This window comes from Larimichthys crocea, chromosome XVII (assembly GCF_000972845.2).
Source record: "Larimichthys crocea isolate SSNF chromosome XVII, L_crocea_2.0, whole genome shotgun sequence".
Classification (NCBI taxonomy): Eukaryota; Metazoa; Chordata; class Actinopteri; family Sciaenidae; genus Larimichthys; species Larimichthys crocea.
Window position 1 is genome coordinate 1605040 of NC_040027.1, and position 18903 is coordinate 1623942.

The 18903-nt window shown below is 39.3% G+C and overlaps 1 protein-coding gene across 1 annotated transcript; it reads left to right on the forward strand.

Moving 5' to 3' along the window:
* The first annotated feature begins 439 nt into the window (after window positions 1-439).
* On the forward strand, window positions 440-18646 carry lurap1 (leucine rich adaptor protein 1). The gene is made up of 2 exons (XM_010744004.3): window positions 440-1186; window positions 13021-18646. Exons 1-2 carry the CDS (start codon window positions 974-976, stop codon window positions 13921-13923), a joined length of 1116 nt encoding a protein of 371 aa, XP_010742306.2. The 5' UTR covers window positions 440-973; the 3' UTR covers window positions 13924-18646.
* Window positions 18647-18903: the final 257 nt, after the last annotated feature.

The following is an 18903-nucleotide window of genomic DNA, read 5'->3' on the forward strand; positions in this document are numbered from 1 at the left end:
ATTTTTTCAACACGTGTGTGTAAACATGAAAACACGCTAACATTTCTCTATCAAAGTCAAAATCCTGATGAAGACATAATAGTGTTGACATGTCTGTTTGTTAAACACTGCAAATCAATAAGTATCCTCTGATCACCTTTTTTACTTCAAGTGAATAAACTAGTTAAAACTAGCTCCACACTGACCTGCTACAATTACACATCGAAGTATCAGAATATTGTAATGTAATATATATATCATAACATCAATAGTATTTTTGACACATTAAGTACATTTTGCTTGATTATACCTCTGTACTTTGAAATGCATTACTTTTTATATGTAAAAGAGTAAATGTGTACTACAGTTACCAGCTGACAGACAGGAGAGCTGTTCTTTTTATTTTGGTAGTTCACAATACTCAAATCCAACGTGTTCCTTTGGGTGTGTTTTATTTTGAAAGTCACACCGGAAGCTGTGAGATGTGACTGCAGGTGAATGACAGACAGGAGTCTCCTCTCACTCTGCGGCTGCTGGTTGCTGGTTGCTGTCATCATGCAGGTGGAATCTGCGCAATGTAGCTCACTTTAGGGATCTCCAAGCGGACACATCACCGGCCTCCAGCGATCACTCACCGAACTCTGGTGATCAGACTGTGGAGGAACCATCCACCAAACCTCGGGACATAAAATCTGAATTATTATTATTCTTTTAAGTTTGTTTCGAAATCCAGGCTTCATCAATCTGACAGCGGATGACAGTAGAGCTGAAATACTCTGAGCATCATGCTGCTGGAATAACACACTGTTGTGCTGAAGCTGTCAGGTTGTTTTTCTCTGCTGGCGCAGTCTAACTCAGCTGGAGTCGCATAGGATGCCATACAATCCTATAGGAAGTGACTCTCGCAGCAGCTTGACAGGCAACAATTCCCAAGAAAAGCAAAGGACGTAATCTTTGTCGTGCGGATCTTTTCTGTTTATAAATAACGAGCACGATGGATGAAGGCACTGCCACCGAGACCATCCCAGATCTGAAAGACATAGAGGTAAAAATTGGTCGGAAGACCCCCGAGGGTTTGCTCAGGTGGATGCGGGAAGATGCGTCCTCTCTCCGGGCAGATGCTAAGCTGAGCACCGCACAGGACACCAGTAAGGACACGGGGAAGAAGAGTTTGGATGAAAAGATCAGGAAATTAAAGATTGAGATGGTAAGAGTGCTTTAGTCCACTGTGTGTGTGTGCGTGCGCTAGTGTGTGTGTGTGTGTGTGTGTGTGTGTACGCGCATGGGGCTGTTGGACGTATGACAGACTCTTGTTTTCCAGGATGTGGCATTCACTGAAACATTGACATATCATGTTGATGCCAGGCTATAGTCGTGCTTCACTGGGCACTTTTAATATTTAATAGTGATAGTGTTCATCAACTTATTATGACTCATGAACTGTGCATACAGCACTATGCAGCACAGCCAACTACTGTAGTATAGATCAACTAATGAAAAACAAATGACAAATCAAATAACACCAAGATTATCTGAGGGGAAAAAAACATGACTTCAAGAATGTTTATGTTACAAATACTGGAGTTATGATAACGATACATTGGCTGGCAGATAAACTATGTAATGGTGAATCTTTATAAATCTTTTTTTTTTTGTTACTTATTGGCCAACATGTACTACATTGATACAGTGTACACTGTGTATTTGTTAAGATAATTAATACATGCATGAACTCTGTTCCAGATCTAAAAAAGCATATTTGTAAAAAGTTTAGTGTAGTCGTACAATAATTCAAGAATCTGAATTCATCCTATTGGCACCTATCAGTTGTTAGACTTAGACTGATGTTTTTGTATTTTAAATACTTTCTTATTTTATACGTTTGTACTCTTATTATGTTCTGATTCGTATTAATAAAGAAAATAATAAAGCAAAGGATCATTTACAGATGATGGAAATGACACAGTAAGATATACCGGTATTGACTATAAAAGTGATATTTAAAAAAATACTTTAATGTCTGTACAGTAAATATGTAGCTAAAGCCAGTAACCAATTAGCTTAGCTTAGCATAAAGACTGGAAACAGGGGGAAACAGCTAGCCTGGCTTTGTCTAAAGGAAATAAATTCTGTGTGCCACCATCTCAGTGCCTATTAATGAACTCAGTATATCTTGTTTTTTTAATCTGTACAAGAACAGACGTGCAAAAAAAGCAAATTATGGTTTCAATGGAGAGATATGTGCCAGACTATTTCTTGGCCGGGAGCAGTGACTTCCTGGAGTCTTGTTGTCACCGCGAAGTTGCCAGGCAACCAGCGGAGACAGAGTTGTACAGGGTGGTATCAATCATCTCGTCTAATGTTTGGCAAGAAAGGGAATAAACATAGTTCCAGGCCAATAAGACAAAATTATAAAGACTTTGTCAGTTATATAGTGTGAAAGAGAATTACTATATGATTAATATCAAGAATCTTGCTTATCTTTGATTGAGTGTGCGACTAAACAGATGTTACTGTATGAAATACACCAGTGATATTTGTAATATGAATCACTTCTAGGGAAGTCTCTTCACACTCAGTAATTCAAGCTGCCAACGACTGCAGATGCTTGTACTTGATTGGAAATCTGTTGTGAGGTGGCTGTAGCACTGTAGCACTTGTTGGCGTATTTCTTATACATTCTAGAGGTTCATTTTTGGTCCAATATATTGGTTACGAACTGCAATCTGGTGTTTTCCTTTGTCCAGCCAATTCTCTTCTCTGTTTTGGCAACAGATTATTTCCCATTGACCTCTGGTTTATTTGTTCCATTAAACAAATATCTCTCTGTCTTCATGTTTACATGGACACCACCTCCTCCAAACAGTGGAGTTCTGTACAAACAATAATGCACCGCTCTACAGTTGTTTTTTTCCCCCTCTTCTGTGATCATCTATCATGTCATACATTCCCGTGGTTGTGACACAGAGCAAACGCACAGCCACTGAACTCCCGAACAAAGCAAGCTCTCATTTGAGAGAGAGTAGCTCCAAAACATGTTGGTTACATTCAAACGTCCAAAACACATTATCAGTTTGGTCACATGTTAAAAAATAGAAACCAATTTCACTCTATGGTTGTAACAACAGGAGCTCATGATGCTGGCAGCCCAGATGCACTTTAGAAGTCTGCACAGTCCTAAAGAGGATATAGTTCTCTCCCCACTGTAATTGAATACTTCCTGAAGAAACATTATCAGCTGTACTGTAACTGTTTGATACTATCCAGCCGTCTTGATACTCACCAATATCCTGCATTTAGATGGTACTTATATCTAGTTTTGTTTAGCTTAGGTCACACATGTGATTAAAGGTCCAGTGTGTCAGATTTAGGATGTATTATGCATTAATACCTATACATCACCCGAAAATGAGAATTGTTATGTTTTTGTTACCTTAGATTGAGCCTTTTATTGACAGGTCCACCACGTTGAACCGCCATTTTTCTACAGCAGCAAAGAAAGAACAAATGAAACTCTGGCTCTAGATCTCACCATAGTTTGTCCTTCACACCAGGGAGTAAAGGTGAGGCAAGAGGGTTGCAATCAGTAACTACACTGCTAGATGCCACTAAATCCTACATACTGGTCCTTTAAAGTATACTGGTCCTTTAAAGTGAGTCTGCACTACACCAGCATTTCAGACATGTGGGATAAGAATTATATTATTAAATGATATGATGATATGTTGATATATAATACAGATTTATGTGTCAGAATATTAAAACCTTATTGTAGGATACTTTATGTTCTCTTTTTGCTGCACAGCTGCTGTGATGATAGAGATGTGAGTCTTTTATGCACAACCTGAAGCCGTGTATTTTGAGTTTTTCTGCCACATTCATGAATTAGCATTCAGTCCTCCATCAGCATCCATGGTAGTAGAGGTGGAGGTAGAGCCTTGTCAATCACTGCTGGCACCATGATGCCATACACTGACAGCTCAACATCTAAAAATAAAGGAAAAACAAATGAAATATCAGGTTAGGAGAACAATCTGAATATAACATTGGTGGTATTACTGGCTGAGATTAAGTCCCCAAGCTTTCCATCCGCGCATTCGTTTAATGGGGAATTCTATAAATTATTAGGCCATCAAAATGGGAACGCTGTAGAGCAAAATCCACCTGGTTTGCATTCACAAAACATTTAGAGAGATTCTATAAATCTGCTAAGAGCAGAAGGTCAAACTGATTTGTCAACAGTTTTAGCCGTTAATCAGGCGTGCTGCAAGAGAGAGAGAGGACTGACAAAGAAGTGATAAAGAGCCACTGGAGGAGAGTGAAACTGGCCTGCTCCTCTCTATGTGCGTGTGCGTGTGTGCGTGTGTGTGTGTGTGTGTAGCTGTTTCATTCATCTATGAGAGTGGTGTAGTGTAATGGGAGTGCAAAAGAAGACTTCTGAGCATTGCACTTTCATCAGAAAACTGCTTAGTAAGATGTGCAGGAACGCGTGTCTGCAGAGTGTCTGCAGAGTAACGCTTAATGGAAAAGCTCACATGTCTAACAACCCATATACTTAGTCCCTGAGTGTGTTTTATATGAGCTCTTTATGTCATACTGATCATAAGCTCCACACACACAGCATCTTATGTATGAAATCTTTTTCTTGCTTTTCTGTGTATTTGTTTTTGCTGTTGTTTCCCACAGTCATCTGTTCCTCTACTGTATGCATAACCACACACATACGGCATGGTAGGCTGCAGCATCTGTCTACTGTAAGATTAAGGTGTGTGTGTGTGTGTGTGTGTGTGTGTGTGTGTGTGTGTGTGTGTGTGTGTGTATGTTTTCACTGTGTCACCACCAGTAATAAAATGTTGCTCTGCTTGTTGTTAACTGTCAGGGCAAACAGGATGTTACTCTGCATCTCTAATACTTCTTACAGCGTATGTTGGATCAAACACACTGCTTTAACACATTCATCCGTCAGTTACAAAGTGAGATCATCCGTGGAGTTTTTCACCACAAGTGTTGCTTGATGAGCATGGTGCAGTTTTGTCTGGGCATGTGGTGATATGACGTACACTCTTGCCAGTGGTTTCACACTATTTCACTGATCAGCTGGTCACTGGTAACGTGGTGTTAATGCTCAGAAAGTGTTCAAAAGAAATGAATGATTCAAGAGGATAAGCTGCATTCAACAGCTCGAGGATACAAACAATGGATTTAAGTGAAAACAGAAACTGTTTATTCCCAAGAAAACCACTTTAAAAAATCACTTGTTTCGTTCTTAATGTTTGTCATTGGTCAGCAGACTGATTCATTCACCAACAGTTACTCAGTTTTCAATTCATTGTTTAGTTTATAAAAATGTCCAGCATGATTTCCAAGTGGAATGTCTTTAAATTGCTTGCTCATCAGTTTAGACATGATATTACATACGGAGAAAGCAGCAAATTATCATGTTATGACAAGATGATGTTTGATTCTTGCAATAATATGTCAGAGAAACAGGAAGAAAGAGATCTAAAAAAGAGGGTCGACGCATATAGAAAGTGTGCTTCATTAGTTGCAAGGCTTTTGGTGTGATCTTCTTATCTGTCTGATATCTGGCTTTGGCCTTCTGCTAGCATATACCCTGCATACTGTCTAGATACAGTGCTTATGTCTCAGTATGCGAACATTTTACAGCCCTGCGAGCTCAAAGCAGATAAATGTTGTTATTAATGATTTAACTGTTGCTGTTCATCTCTGTGGGAGCAGTTTTAAAGCTTCTGTCTTTTGTCTCCAGCTGTCTAATGGAAGCCACACTCTCCACTGATCTAAACAGACTTACAGGATGCAGAGACACTCACACAAGACTAGCAGTCAGCCACACACACACACACACACACTGTCTCTGTGGCTTTTCCTTGTCGCTCTCTATCTCCGTCTTCCACCTCTGCATAGATGAATGACGATGCAAAGTCAGCTTTGAGTGCAGAGCTGAGCTGTTAGGGAATCAAAATCTAGTCTGCTTAATCTCTGTCTTCTTCCTCTGTCTGGTTACTGGCTATCTCCTCAATGACAGTCTGTAGAGGACTTTGTCTCTTTAAATCAATGTCGAGTGAGCTGAGCGCCTTAACATTTTCTCTTCAACCCTGTCTCTGAGAAATGATGTTTGTCTATGACTAATATGTTTTCCCAAATGTGTTTTAATAGGAAATCTAAACTGCTGCAAGTTTTTCACATGAATGGGTGGATATGGGTGGGTGTACAAACTGGACACTGGGGAGTTTCTTGTGTGATTAGGTTTAGCCAACAAAAGCGTGTTGATGAAGGTTAGGGAAAGATCCTGATTTCAGTTTTTTCGAGTTTCTGTTGTTTCAAGTGACCAAAGACCAAGATCTTTTCCTATTTTCCCTTTAACAAATACTATAAACAGTGCTTCAACAAAACCACAAAAATATGTAATATAATAATAATGTAATGTATAATAATGCTGTAGTTGCTGCAAGCAGATACCAAAGGAAACATAATATCATAGACGATGTAATCTGGCCGGCATTACAATTCTTTGTAAACATATTTACTATTGCTGATATTAAAGTCATTTTTCAGCAGGTCCTTTTGATGCAAATGACTTTCTACTGATCCGAAACGGCTTACAATATTTCAATAGCGTCAGGATTCCTTATGAAAATAGATAAATAAAGAGAGCAAAAGTCAGTATCAGTTTCTTATAGCATAAAAATAGTAAAGCAAGTGTCAAATTTAAAGCTGCTACCATAAAGATTCTGTAGGATATTTTCCATGTGGCAATTTAATCAAAATCATTAATTTAAAGATTTGTTTTCATTTGTGTTTTCAAAATCCTGCATGTTTGTCCGCTTTGTATAGTCTGAAAAGCAGAAACAGAACAAAAGCGGGGCACACAGATGATACAGAAGAGGAGCGTCACAGGTGGAACAATGCTTTGATCAGTCAAACACAGAAGCACAAAAGAGAAAATGAAATGAAGATGAGTGGCTATTTTATGACGCATTCAACGGTGAACACAGACAGATGGAGCAGCTGGAGGTTCACAGAGAAACATGGCCGACCGTCTGCTGCCCATAGAGACAGGACGGACTCTGCAAGGTCGGCGTATGTCTGCAGAGTTAGACTGGGGAGGTGAAACGACAGACAGTGACTCCAGAGGACATGAGAGACTGTGCAGATAGAGACGGGGGTTTGGAGAACGAGTGTGTTTGTGACGTCGCTGCTGGCAGTGATTCAGCAGTCTGTTCGGTAGCTGTGTGACATTGGGAGAGAGAGAGTCTGCGTCAAGCATCATGCTTCAGCTGTGCATACATTATCACACGGTTCTGTATAATGACTGAATGTCTGTGTGTTAAACAATCAATTTGTCAATACATTTGTCTTAAATATTCCCCTAAAAGGAGAGGATATTCAAATTTTGCATATTGATGATGGAAACTGGTCTATAAAAAAACATCTAAAACAAAACCTAAAGGGTAAAATTAGTTTCATTTCAAGTTGGGTTTTATTTTCATGGTTATTTTTGGCTACAATAATGCACTCACCAAAATAATTCATGAGTTCATTGCTCAATGAAGACAGATGTGGCAAGAAACATGTGCAGTGAGCCAAGGGTGGTTGTAAACAATCTAATGATATTATTATTACAGATTAGAATGATGGACAAAAATACACACAAAAAAAAAACCCTAAATTGGATCATGTTGATCTTTTAAGATATGGACTTAGGTGTCATTGGTAGAAATATGCTGCAGTTCATGACTTCTCGCATATTTGAACAGTGAAACAGCAAAAACGATGGAGCATCTGGTGTCACGCATGTGAATGAGTTTCTTCTGGTTGTTGGTCTGCAGAGAAATTCCATATTTCTTATGTTTAAAAATAACAATCATTTGTGTTAGGATTTTTGCAGCAGAACTTGCTCAAGCTGCCTGGATGAAACCCAGACCCATGGTCTAAACATTTGATCCAAAAAACTGCACCAAGATTTGCTCCACCACAAAATCCACATTTTGATGGAAAAAAATGTCCAAGAAGGTGTCCAAGGAAAATGTATAATCTGACAGAAAACAGAAAGTCCAACAAAATATTCATAATAGTAAACCTTCCAACACTCAGATCTCACTGTATAGTGTTTGGGAGTCCTGGCACAGTCAAGTCTCACTCTACTTTCAAAAAGGTAGAAACAGGTCAGATCAGGGACTGTCAATGTTTGTACTGTATGCAGTGCTGAATACTCAGCTGTAACCATATGCATGCACATACACACATATAAGGACCATGAGTGCTTGTCTTTAATGTTGATTTATCTACTGTATTTTTTTGGAATTAATAAATTGATTGTTTAGTCTTTGGAATGTCAAAAATAATGGCAAAATGATGTCTTCAAGTTGCTTATTTGCCCAGTGATCAAACACCTGAAAAGTAAACATTATATTAAAAAATATTTTGAGCTGTGGCTCAGGTGGTAGAGGGGGTTGACTTGTTGTTAATCGCAAATTGGGTCCCAATTTGCTCCCAATGGCTGTGTATGTTTTTAGTGAACTTATGTCAGTGTGAGCAGTAGCATGGCAGCCTCCATGTGGATGTAAGTATTGTAAAAGCACTTTGATTGGCCAGTACACTACAAAGGTGCTATATAAAGTTAATTTTCAAATGCTTCTTTTAACTAAATGACTTTCCCAGTTGTCCAATTACCATACAGTTGATCAGTGATTGGATTAATAGGCTAATCATATGTTATCTGCATTGTTTAACTTGATGAAATTTGTATATGGTGTAATGAAAACAAGGCAGATTGCTCTGCTATTTAAATGAAAGTGTCATAAGATTTAAAGTGAATCACTCAGTCAGCAGTTTTTTGTGTAATTAAAGAATGATATTTAGCTGAATATTGGCAGTGCTTACACACACACACACACACACACACACACACACACACACACTCTCTCTCTCGCACAAATCTGTACCACTCATGAAGGCAGGAAGATGAGCTTTCCAAAATCCTATGGATCAGCCAGAAGGTGCTTGGCCTCATGCCTGTGTAGGAAAACTGAAATGTGTTCGGCTGTGTGTGTGTGACGATGGCACAAAAATGAGAAAAGATGATTAATGGCGCTTCAGTTCTCAAGCTTGTTTAGTCCTGGATGTCCACTCCCTGCACTCACCCTGACTGCTGTCATATAGAAAACATTTGACCCCTTTTTGATCTGACTGGATCCTCCCTATAATGAGTATGTTTGACTTCCTGGTATAATTAAAGGATGTAATCAATCTGGAAATAATGAAAGTAATTGGAGATGAAAGAACTTTCTCCAGAAGAAGCCACACAGTTGGCCTGTAAACTGGATGGATCAAAGATGGGCATGTTGGCTCTTTATTTCTATGGCAAAAAACTATGAAACACAATATGCATAAAGGACATTTTAAATATGTTTATTTAGTAGCACCACTCAATTTGTTGCCATCACTAGTCTTACTTTTCAGATTATGAATGGAACATTTGGATACATTTCTAACCCAAAATATTCAGCTGAGACCAAGAAAAGCAGCAAATTCTTACAACTGAGATGCTGGAACCAGGAAATCTTTGACATTGTTGCCTGAAATATGAAATGCCAATTGCCGATTACATTTCTGTTGGTTGACTAATCAACAGTTAATCAACTTGTCTGATATTATAATTTACTTTTACATACATGTCTACTGATGTACAGCATATATTACAGTACAGACCCTGCTCTCATATTTCATAGTTTACATGCTGGTATTATTGATTAAAGCATATGTATGCTTTCAAATTTAGGAGTCTACATGTTACTGTGGCTATAAATAATTTGAGTTTGTTTAGGACACACATTTTTTTTTTTGCTGAACAGAATATAAAGTGTGAGAGCAACCATGAATTTAGTGGAAGTATGTTGTCAGGCAGGCTCAGCACTGGCTGCTGGAGCGCTCAGCTTCGTTAGCTTTGTGCCACCTCAGCGCTGACAGGCACAGAGCTACTTTTACTGCCACCCTCATTAGGCACTCACAGTCTGTGCCAGCTAAAAAACCTCAAACCTCAAACCTGAACCCCACCCCAGATGTCTGACTGTGCCCCAGGACGTCAGCGGATTTACAGCCACACACACACACAGTTTCTCGTTTGTCTGGCAACTCCTCCCTGTGACCATGTGCTGTTTGCTTTTATGTGTGTTTAATGTACAGTAGAAGTGGCTGGATGGGATGAATAAGCAGCTATGTATTTATTTATCTCACGCTCTTTATATCTCTTGTTGTTAGAGCTGTCAGCCAGCTAAATTTAGTGTACAGTCAGTGTGACTCTGCCATCAGGAGATTACACAACTCATGTCTGCTCTCTAGACAAGCCCGACTGGAAAAGCTCCAATACTTTTTTTTTTTTGGTAACAAAAGTATTTTTACACACATAGCTGCATTAATTTGAGTGATGCTTATGTCCAGAGCCTAGACAGCCATTTTTACCATCTGACAACAAAAAGCTAGCCTTCACAAGCTTAACCATCCACGTATTGGATTAAGACTGGTTTATGGTTAAAATGAAAGTCGTGCTTTGGTTGAGGTTTGGGTAAGGGTTGGGATTAGGTATGTAGTGGTTATGGTTTTAGGTTTGGGTCTCTTGGGAATTAATGTAAGTCAATCCAGTGTCCTCAAAGTCACATAAGAAACCGATTTAAACGCTTCAAGGCAATCAGACTAAGTACCACTGTTTGAGCTGATGATGGCTCATATTGCAATCAGCTGAGAGGAGTATTTTGGCATGGATAAAATAGTTGGCAGTGAGTAACAGTAGACACCCATTTTCAACATGATGATGCAGTATATCTACCTTCGTTGCTTTGGACTCTTTCAAATGAAGGTTATGGCCTGAATGGGAACATTTTCTTTATCTGATTATATCATCTGAAGGATTTTTAGAGGCCTGAGGGGGTGAAAGTATCCAATATTTCAGATGAAAAAGTAGGGAGACGAAAAAAGAAAAAAAGGTTCTCAGTTTTATCTTTAACCCTTTGAAGGTTTCCAACCCACAAAATGACATTTTAACCACAGTGGGCCTGATAATGAGAAGATGAGAGGAAGACACTAAACACACTGTTTTCTGAATGGTGACTGGTTTAAACAAAGGTCAGCCACCACACATGCATTAGAGATGATGTATGAGAGGTATATCTTAACACACACATTGACACTAAGAGGGCTTTTTGTTAGTTTTTATTTATTTTTTGACAGAAAAATCTACAGACTGATCTAAAATGATGCATCGCTCTGCTGGAAACATAACCATTAATGGTAATATTGTGCAGCAGTGATAATTCGCTTGGCAGGTTGGAAGAATCAATATGTTCCTCTCCACTGTTTTATTGACTTAACCTGAAGGGTAATTCGGATCCAGTATAGGAAATAAGAGAGGTAAACAAAGACTCCAGAAGGTCAGAGGTGAAAGGTCTTAAAGGTCCCTGCACTTCTATTTCTTTTTCATTGGTAAAACTGCTACATGTGCAGCTTTTGACCATTTATATGAGAACTACCCTCACACAGTCAATCAGATTACTATCCTTTACAATATGCCTTATATAGTTTTTGTATGGACATGTAATGTTCGTGTATTTTGTCTTACCGAGGCTGCTGTTATATATATAGTATATTTTATATCTCATAGCATTATAATATTGGGTGTGTGTCTTTAAATACAACTACTGTATTTAAGGAAACATTTAGGGTTCTAGGTTTACTTTAGTATTTCCATTTCATACCACTTTATACTTCTGCTCCACTGCATTTAAGAGGAAAATATTGTACTATGTACTTCACTATATTTATTGGACAGCTATAATTGCTAGTTACTATGCAAATTAACGCTTTATATAGAAACATATGATTATCCTATAAAATATGATGCATTTTTACAGTCAGTAGATACACTCACTTGGGCCATTTTTCTCCATTTAGTTCATTGTAAGTGCATGTTTCTGATCATACATATGTGCTTTTTGACAGTGTGTTTCATTAATGCATATCAAAGCATACTTAGAATTAGAAATGTGACTAAACAGCAGATTATATAAAACATATATTTACTCTACAGTATATATACGTACAATAAGTATAATAGTGTTTGAAACGTGGAGGGAACTGAGACACTGACAGACTAAATGCTTAAAGCGTTGCGAGAGACTGGTTATCTGCAGTGGATATCATCAAGCTGAGCTTTGAATGTTGGTGCCATATGTCACCTCTTGGCCCTGTGCTCCACCGCAGACCTCTGTTAATATATTCAGGAGGAATTTTCCATGACCACAGCCGTCTTTTTCCTCTTATTCATCATTTAGCTTTTTCAACCTCCCACGTACACCCATGCATCACATTAGAAGACAACAGTGGCTGTTCTTTCTGATTAATCATTACTTTATTTGTTATACCCAATGACATCATGACTAAACAAATGTTCGAGTAGGTCGCACTGTTTACATGGTATTTAGATGATCTAGACTTTCTTTTTGTTTTATTTTCATAGTTTCCACTGTGTTGAATTTCCATCTCTCCTGCAGTTATTTAACACTTAACACTTTCTAATAGTTTAATCCACCACTTGCAGTAAACTTCTCTAAACATTCTTTTCCCTCTTTCCCCAGTTTGCCCCTCTCTCTGTTTTCTTGTTTTTTCCATCTACTTTTCCCCTCTACCGTTATTACCTTATTTGTTTCCACATTGGTTGCAGTGTATACTCAACCTGCCAGCCTCTGTTATACTTTACTTCCAATTATGGTAATCTCCAAAGGTTTAATAGCATTATAATGGCGTTTGCACTCCACTGTGGAGCCAAACCTGAATGCTTAAAATAAATATCTGCAGAGTCCTGGTGGTTCCTCAGGTTCACAGTTTGTCTGGTTCTCATATATAACATTTTTTTCCTATTACAAACTGTGGCCTATCAAAACATGAACAAAATGAAAATAGTTGTAAACCTGAACATGCAGTCTTTTTGTAATTTCATCCATATTCCTTTTTTGTATCTGTCCGCAGGCTCACCTGCGCTCGGTGGACGTGAAGATCTTGCAGCAGTTGCTGGCGGTCCATGAAGGCATCGAGGCAGTGAAATGGTTGCTGGAGGAACGCAGCACACTGACAAGCCGCTGCAGCAGCCTAACCAGCAGCCAGTACAGCCTGGGCGAGGGCCCTGATACCTCCTGGAGAGGCTCCTGGAGCAGCCTGCAGGACCCCAATGACAAGCTGGATAACATCTCCATCGGCAGCTACCTAGACACCCTGGCGGATGACATGGATGAGTACTGTCCGTCCAGCTCAGAGTCCGTCATCTGCTCCACCACGCCACTGGTCTCAGAGGCTACGGCTGGAGTCCGGACAGCGGGAGGTCCTGGGGCTTCGGTCACAGCAGCTGGGACAGGAGCTGGGGTAGGTCTGAGGTCTGGTGCTGGGGCTGGAAGTGGGATTCGGGCTGGGGAAAGTGAAAATGGAACTGGAGTTGGAAATAGGATGGAAGTTAAAGGTGGACAAGGGGCTGGGGTTACCAGTGCTATCTCTGGGACTGGGATTAGTGGGACTGGAACTGGGAAACCAGCTGTTTCTGTCAGCTCTCCCCAAGCCAAGTCTGAGGGCCCCAAGCAAGACCATCCGGTCTGGACCAAGGCTGCAGAGACCGGTAAAGGAAGCCCTGTTTCTAAGGGCAAAGCCCAGACACAAGCCGTGAAGGCTAATGGCATCCTGGAGAAACCATCCATGCAAACAGGCAGCCCAACTCGCCCCATCCTCAACGAGAAACTGGGAACCAGCCAGAGCCCCAAACTCAAACCTTACAAAAACGGTAAGATCGACTTGGATACCTGCAAAATGAATGGAAAAATGCATCTGGAGTACGACGCGCACTGGCGGTGGGTGCAATCGCAGGAAGATGTGACGTTTTTGTAAGAAGGATAATAACAGAGGGGGGCTAAAGCCACTAACACTTCCTCTGTAACATCAAAAACCAGATCACTGAAGGACAGAAGAAGAGCGAATTGCTGTCCTGAAATGCACATAGTGAGGCTTTCCTTATTGAACCACACTGGGTTTAAAAGACAAAGACTAACTTTTTTTTGTCCTGTTGTTCCTTCCTGTGACTGCACTAACTTTCTATAAAACATTGATGTCAGTATTAAGGTGGATGCACATTACAGGATTTTGACCACAGTTAGCCAAACCGGGCTGCCTCAAACAAACTTAGGAAAATCAATTAGAAAATCCTGTCATAGTTTTTCTCAGGGTCTTTCTTGGCATTCCCTGATTTTTTTCACTTTTCTTTGGTTTTTCTTTTCTAAAGCACAGTAACATAATCTGCCGGAGAGCTGAAACATGATTTCAGGTTGCTTGACATTGTACATCAACCAATGTAATTAAGAGATTTAAATTATAATTTGACCTTCTCGTCCAGAAAAACCCATAACCTACAATTCCTCTACATGTACTAAAAAGATTTCTGACCCCCCTCAAAGAATATTGTTCTAAATTACTTATTTTGTCCTGTGGTGAGCCCTCTGCAATCATCACCACCTTATTAACAGCACTGATAGATCCTATTGTACTGCATTTAATTTAATAGAAGACCAAAGTTTTCCTCTATCAACCCACAAATTAAATTTATTGTATAGGCTCTTGACTTAATGGTTATAGACAGTATTACTTGATTAAAAGAAAACAAAAAACAAGTATTAAACACCTTTTGATAAATTCAGTGAGCGTGTTTCTCCCCAAACTCGTAGCTTACCTGAACAAAAAGTGGAAGATATAAAAAAAGAAGACAGATCACAGAGGTTAGTAAAAGTTTCCCTCATTGAGAAATAATGTACCCACTGTTAGCATCTGTGTTGTTGTGGAGGTAATACCTTCAGTGCTTAACCAATCATCTGCAATATTGTATATTCATTGAATCGCAATACAGCTACTCTGTGCATCAGGTATTAGTCGTGACTGGTTGTAGGCAAATACTGAATATGGCTGAAATTTCTTCTTTTTTTTTACCATTATGGTAACCTGTGTTTTTATAAAGCAGATGTTGTGCCTGATCGGTGTAAACCTTAACTACATATGCCTGTACTTTCTCTCCTGAGATGAATGCACTGCTGTTATGATAATCTGATTTTTTTTAATCAATTATTATTTTTTTTTGTATTTTTGCTACCGTCTGGCCTCTGCTTGTGTGTACAAATGGCTAGACCAACAATCTGTGTACTCTTGCCATGTGAGTGTTGACTGGTAAATGTGTTATGTTGGCTGGGTGGATATTGCATGCCCTTTGCTGAGAGCTTTATTGGTTGAATTGTGAGAAAAGCGTCGAAGACCTAACACAATTAGCGAAGAAAAGCAATATTTTCTTGAATTCTTTCCACTGGCTTACATAAGCAGCCTCTTCTCTGCTAACGAAATCTAATATTATTGTCTGTTCTTCGGGAGTTTCCAAGACTACTGACAGGGAGAGGATGTGTGTGTGTGTGTGCGTTTGTGTGTGTGCGTTAAAGAGACAGATGCTCACTGGCCGCCTGGGTTGGCTGCCACAGCTGGCTTGTCAAGGTTTGGATAAGAATAGACGACTCCCAAAGGTTTTCAAGAGTTTTCAACTCATTCATCATAGTGTTACTATGTTTCCTGCCAGTCTGGAGTAAGTCATGTTAATGCTGCAGGCGCAATGCAACACATTTGATGAACGTATTACATAATCAGTACTTTAATCACTGTTTATGCTATAGCATACCCTGTCGAAAAGAAAACTCCTCATTAAAGGGTTGGTTTACTCTTTCTCTTACCTTATATGAGCTGACATTTGAGTCTTTGTGTGGTAACATTAGCCGTGTTTACATCTGAATGTATTGCAGATTATAGCCCAATATTGAGTCGATCTACAAAGGAAAATGCTAATTAATGCTTGTTTCCATCCACTCCCGTTATGCAAATATCTGTAGGTGGTGCCAGTTCTTCAGTCAAAAACCAGAAGAAGAGGGCGCAACAAGATAGCTTAACTAAAAGAGCATCAGTCGAATCTCAACGCAGAAAACATTATGACAGTATGACATTTATGTTTGTTTCATGTATTAATGTGAGGAAGGGTACGGATTACATAATATATCGGAATTTATTCAATCTCCCATTAAGCATTAACTCTTATAAAAAAGGCAAAAACCACCTCAGGACTGAGGACTATTTCCATCAAACTTTCCTAATGTGATATTTAAAAATGCACATTATAATACGTTAATGGAAACATGGCTATTTTCCACTTCTGTACCCCTTCACGTAACCCGTAATCCCACAAAATCTAGCCCCCATTGGGCTAGATTTACAGTGGGGTATTTTGGGGGAGGCTATTACTAACTAAATCTGCCTTGGAAGTAACTACTGTTGGTATTAAGATAGTTAGCCGGACATGCTAATGACTGAGTTTACCATAATGGATTAAACATTCTTCTTGCTACAGCCCTGTGTACACCACTTCAACATGTGGAGGAATCTAAAGCTTGACAGGCCAGTTGTGCCTCCTTCAGGATAGGAGTTTAGCAAATGGTCAATAAATCGACGACTCCATGTGAAGAGTTAACTTATATTAATAAAACAATGAGCTGTTATGTTGATAACTATAGCCAGTTCAGCTTCAATCAGTCCACGTTATTTCTTGTTAGGTCTTCCTGTGAAGAAATTCTATCTTTATAGGCAGCTACAGGGAGATGTTAAACTCAGCATCTCCATTTGTTTGAGCCATTCAAGTGTTTCCTCCTCCTGCCTTTCTTTTCATCCTACTTTCCATCGCCACACTGGTTCGATGGAAATGTTAAGTCTGTGCCAACAAACACATCATGCACACACAATGCCCTCTCGCTGGAGACAGCACCATAAAGCCGGCACCACAGAAATAGTGACTGTAGGCCAGTCCTGGAGACAGGAAAGGAAAACTGTGCTCAAACTTGACCTTGAACTCTTGGACAAGTTGGAACCCTTTAAAAAAAATATCTGCCCCCCATTAGAAAAAGAAGAGCATCTATCCATTGCTGGATAAGTATTTCAACCATATATCATCCAGCCACAGTATAGACATGAAGTCATTTGAAACCTCATTCCTTTTTTAACATATGTGTTGGCTGTAAAGCAATATTGCATGCCAAAGAGACTGTCTGCTCTGCTAGTTTGTGGTCTTCTTTCCAAATTAACCGAGCCATATGGGGGGAAAAAAATACATTTTAGTGAAGGGAACAAACCTGTAAAACACATTACATCCAGCTATAGTGTGTCTTTCTGAAGCTATGCTGTAGCACAAATGTTGTAATGTGTTTTCACTGGGAACATCCAGTTTAAAATTGGAATATGAACATTGTTTTAAACAGCTCACAGACAGAAATTTCATGGGTGCTGACAGTCTAGGTGCCAGGAGAAATGGCTTGTGGCCTCAATGTTTTTGAAAGAGGGCAAATTACTGCTGTTTGCATGGATAAGAATGGAAGTGTTACCAGCTGGCACACTTGTGGAAAATACCTTTCAGTCAAAGCTGCAAGCCTCACCTCAGTTTCCAGAATTTTTGTAGGGGATGGATTTAAACACAACCTGGCAAAAATCTTTCTGTTCTATCCTCTTATGATGTCCAGGATTTATCAGATGCCCAGTGTGTGATGTGTTTACCTTGGCTTCAGGTGCCAGGCACCCTCCAGCTATTCTGGACTAAAGACAAACAGCATGATTACATAGACGAGTGGATATCCACACGGTTGCTATGACAATGAGACAGAGCAGGCTTCAGCTCTAGTGGCTACATAAAACAATGTTTACCGTAGTGCCAGTAGCAATATAGTGGTACTGTTTGAATGATGCCAGATGAGATGAAAGAGATAGACAACAAAGCCAGACAAATAACCATTACAATGATGTTTAACACCTTTATAGATAATTTATGAACCTTAAATACATTTTCTAGTACATCTTCCTAAAAAGGCTAATTAAAATGTTTAATTTGCTATAGATCAACTGTAAGTCATAAAAATAACAAAATCCGGATTTTGTCCCATAAAGAAAAATGACAACTTTAATTTACTTTACAGCTGCAGGCATGATGATTAAAACCCTTTTATGAATGACTTAGTTACATTTACAACTGCAGACTTTATATGTTTTTTTGAAAGTCAGAAACCATGGGCATTGATCGACTGCATTATTACCAAATACAAATGGATGAACACCAACCAGTTTGCTATTTTTACTATCTTGCACGCCAACATTTGTTTTACTTAATGCATATTACTGATCTGTAACGTGTTGGTAAATGATTTATTAATGACTACTTTACTTGGTTACCAGGTCCTGTAAAAACTAATGTAAAGATGTCTGCCTCTCAAGGACTTACAACACTGAAACGAGTGATGAACAACATTAAAGAGTTGAGAGTCACTGAGAGGCGAGAGAATCACAAACCACCCAAGGTTTTCATTTTCAGTGCGCACAAAATGATGCACAGTAAATCACTGTACATATTCATTGCTGGTACCAATTGTACTTCCTTCTTCTCACACTGCTCTGTCCTGCATTAGTACACAGCTCAGCCACACTCTATGAAGCACCTGAATTGCTATCAAGAGCCCTTTGCCTCCAAGTTTTGGCTATTTTGGAGAAGCTAAAAGACAAACTTGTTGTGCCTCCCTGGAGGCAGAACAGAGGGGTAAACAGTAAGTTGAGCACACAGCATGCAACTAAAAGGGAAACTTCCACTCCCGGTGTCCTGCTGTTTTCTTCCTTCCTCTTATGCATACATAAACACACACACACAAGCACAATATATCCAACTGACATGGGTCTCTAGGTACCTGACAGCTCCTCAGAGAGAGCCATTAAGCATTTCCTTTCCTTGAATCTTATTTTTACTTTATCCCTGTGTGT